This window comes from Nematolebias whitei, chromosome 9, assembly GCF_014905685.2.
Source record: "Nematolebias whitei isolate Nwh7 chromosome 9, NemWhi1, whole genome shotgun sequence".
NCBI lineage: Eukaryota > Metazoa > Chordata > Actinopteri > Cyprinodontiformes > Rivulidae > Nematolebias > Nematolebias whitei.
This window is the reverse complement of record NC_056506.1, coordinates 39,744,451-39,748,109: the sequence shown is the minus strand read 5'-3', so window position 1 is coordinate 39,748,109 and position 3,659 is coordinate 39,744,451. Positions and strand designations below refer to the sequence as shown.

Below are 3,659 nucleotides of genomic sequence, written 5' to 3'. Positions count from 1 at the left end.
CTCCTGCACAGACTCATCATTGTTAGAAATTAGGCCAACAACAAGTGTGTCATCAGCAAACATCACAATATGATTGCCCAGGTGGAATAGTCAAACTAATCCCTAAACTAATAAATTGAGCATTTGAGGTAGTTAGACTTCTTCCTCACTCTGCTGCTGTCTTTACTCTCTTCATTCAGTTATTGCTGTCATTAACATGTGTTCTTTTCATATAGAAGGCACATCTGGACCAAATGCCACTCTATTTGTCTGCGTTTCTTTCCTGTCCTCTCAACCAGCCCCACCCCTTCTCACCCCCCACACCCCCTAGTCCTGGCAGATGGCTGCTCATCCTGAGCCCAGTTCTGCTTTGTTCAATGGGAGTCATTTCTGTTCACTCTCACCAGCGTGTTTGATCAGAATGGAGGAATGCCACAAAAGAAGTCGTTTAAAAAACTGCTACATCCTAGTAATGTTATTGTTCAATGCAATAACTTATGTACACTTATTTTGTGCAGAAGACATCCTAAAGGATAGATGAAGAAACCCAACCCAAGCCAACACAAACTCTAGGATTTTTTTCCAAAAAGGAAAGTCTTCAGCTTGTATAACTTTAGAAATTCTAGGAACCACAAGTAAACCTGCAGTTTGAGAGTGGAGTGCTCCGTTTGAAAAACAGTCACAATTTTTTGCATAAATTTGTCAGTCCTGCGACTTGCGTTTTTTTTTTTTTTTTCCATATTCATAACGCAATTTTTGACTGATGCTTTAAATTTCCAAGAACTGCAACAGCGAGGCTTCCCAGGCTCGCTTGCTTCACTCAGCTGGTGATGTCGAAGGAATGCTGGAGAACTTGCGGCTCCGGCCGTGATGGATGGATGGTGCCATTCCGCCCAGGTGAAATGAAGTTGTTTTGACCATTCAAGTGCATTTATTAAAGAAAAGTTCAACTGAGACACACCTTTGCTATAATGTCAAGCAAACAAATAATTGTTTTTAGGTGTTCATCTTGTTAAATTTCGAAGAACTGCAACAGCGAGTCCCGTGCATGCTCGCTTCACTCAGCTCGGAGAGCTAGCTGCTCCGACTGTGATGGATGGCTTTGCGCCACTCAGGCGAAATGAAGCTGTTTTGACCATTAAATAAATTCACAATAAATGTGACGCATAATAAATGCGACTTGTACGCCCAAGCAACTGTATATGCCTTTTTCCTCTTCATTATGCATTTTTTTTTTGAATGACGCGACTTATACGCCGTAAAATATGGTAGTTGAGATAACAGAAATGCAACACACTTCTGTATACTACATGCACTATATATATTATTTGTTATAAGGCAGGCATCAATTATCACTTTTATATAATAACAGTTTCAGTTCCAGTCTGATTGCAATAAATGTATATCTAGCTGTTATTCTAATATACCGTCTCTCCACCAGTCAGTCCTTTACAACTTTATCCTGCTCAGTGGTGGAGGAACAAATCCTTTTTTTCAGCTGATAATAAAACAGGCACACCCTCTGTCACTACATTATTCACTGAACTTTAAAAAGTCAGTATCTAAATCAAATTCACTTTTCAAATATTTTGTTTTACAGCTAAACTGCAGCTGTGAGTCAGTGGAACAATCCTTTCATTATTTGGGTGAAATAATCAATACTGTCGGGACACCAAAATTATCTTTTTCAGCTGTTTGAAGCATACAAACATTTTTATTTTCCTTTGGGATTCATTAACGAAAGAGAGAAAAATAATCTTTTCAATGCTTGAACTTAATATAATTGGTGCAAAATCAACCTTAGAAGCTCTTACTGTAATTTAAAACCAAATTTCAGTCCTTTAGGAACACTTCAAATAATAAAATGAAACAAAACCATTTGGAACTGGTGATATAGTGTAAAATAAGACATATCATGGTTTTAAAAGCCATTTGTGCACGGCAAATGGGTAATGATAGTTTTTGTATTCAGTGTGTGAACAGAACTGAAATATATTTTCAAAGATTGAAACTTTTTGCCTAGTTCAAAATATGAGGCAGGATACTTTATAAATGTTATATGAATTAAACCAGTCCAGGTTTTAGACAGGCCAATACAATATTTACAAATTCAAGTTTCACTTCCATGTTTTTGTAGGTGACTCTAAAGCTAAAAGATCAGATTGAGATGGAAATAATGACTGGACCGAGCTTTATTCCCTGAGGGTCTCCACCTACAGAGCTAGGTGACGCACGTCTCACTTTATTTGCGAAATACTGATGGAGACGAGCGTTACAGCCAAAGTCAAAGTGACCCATGGCTTGTCGGAGAAAATGTTCAATTTAGCTGAACTTTGATGTAGTTTACTTTTTGGATTATTTTCTATTTAAAAGCCAAAGTGTCTCCTGAGGACAGGTGTGAGCAAATAAGACATTAAAAGCAATATCTTGTATTGAAAAATATTTATCTGTGTTGTCATGGGCTGCATTTTTTTTGATAAGGTGCTAATCAAATTTAGCCTAATGAAAAAAAATCCATCATATTTTTTTTAGCTAGTCTTCACGGTCACAAACAGTAGGATGCTACAGAGCAGAGCCACAGTAAACATCTTTATTGGAATTCATACAACGTTTTACAAGTCAGACTTAAATATTCTGCAGATTTGTAGATTTTTAACGACATAAAGTGCGACTTTAATCACCAAACATCACTAAGCTGAGGTCACGACACAAAGCACAACAGTTGAATCAGGTCACATCCAGGATCATACGGGGGAGCAGGTGAAAGAGGACAGCACAACGTTTGCTTTTTAAAGTTACTACACAAACCGAGGAGCTGATTACAGCACAGTTCTGAACTCATCCACACAACAACACAAACACGCGTGCAGGTTCAGCTTCGAGCTGCCACAGCTGGGGCCGGCTGCTGGTCAGTGGACTGCAGCTGTCTTCCAAGATACTCCCTGTGAAGGAAAAACACGACATTAGACTTACACTTCCATCACAAAGGAGATTTCTGGGTTATTTAAGGCAACTTATATCCTCTCAAGGAATAAAGGTGCAAGTTTGCCTGTGTATTTTAAAGCTTTTAGAAACTTCTAGGGTAACAGTCCATTTTAAAGGAGAATGGAACACAGTAACAAATAAAAGCCTGTCACATAAACAAATATGACATGTATTAAGTGCACATTAGGGTGTTTTATTTATTTATTTTTGTTAGTTTGCTTTTTGCCAAGTGAATATGTGCACTTGGATGCATCTGTATGAGACTGGTCTAATGGGTGGTGGTGGTGGGGGGTGCTCCCCATTGTAGTGCCATAACACGTGACCAATTCATTTTTTGGGAACCTTAACAATTGTAGTAAGTAATGAATAAAAGCATTCATGCATCCATCCAAAATACCAAATCAACCAACCAACCATCCATCCATCCATCCCTCCATTCGTCTGTCCATCCATGCATCCATCTATCCATCCAAAATACCAAACCCACAATTCAACCAACCATCCATCTCTCCATCTGTCTGTTAATCCATCCATTCATCTCTTCATCATCCATCTGTTCATCCAACCATCCATCCATCCAAAATACCAAAACCACCATCCATCCATCCATCCACCATCCAAAATACCAAACCAACCCACCCACCAACAATCTATCCCTCCATCTGTCTGTTCATCCATCCATCTCTTATCATCCA

General features: G+C 38.6%; 1 protein-coding gene across 3 annotated transcripts in view; it reads right to left on the bottom strand.

Moving 5' to 3' along the window:
• Positions 1-2,549: 2,549 nt before the first annotated feature.
• The window catches only part of atp6v1h (ATPase H+ transporting V1 subunit H), a 37,521-nt gene continuing 36,411 nt past the window's right edge, over positions 2,550-3,659 (bottom strand). For all 3 annotated transcript variants that reach the window (XM_037681810.1, XM_037681812.1, XM_037681811.1), the window contains one exon: positions 2,550-2,921. In XM_037681810.1, the coding sequence (XP_037537738.1) occupies positions 2,852-2,921 (70 nt within the window). In that variant the 3' untranslated portion in view covers positions 2,550-2,851. The remainder of the gene's footprint in view (positions 2,922-3,659) is intronic.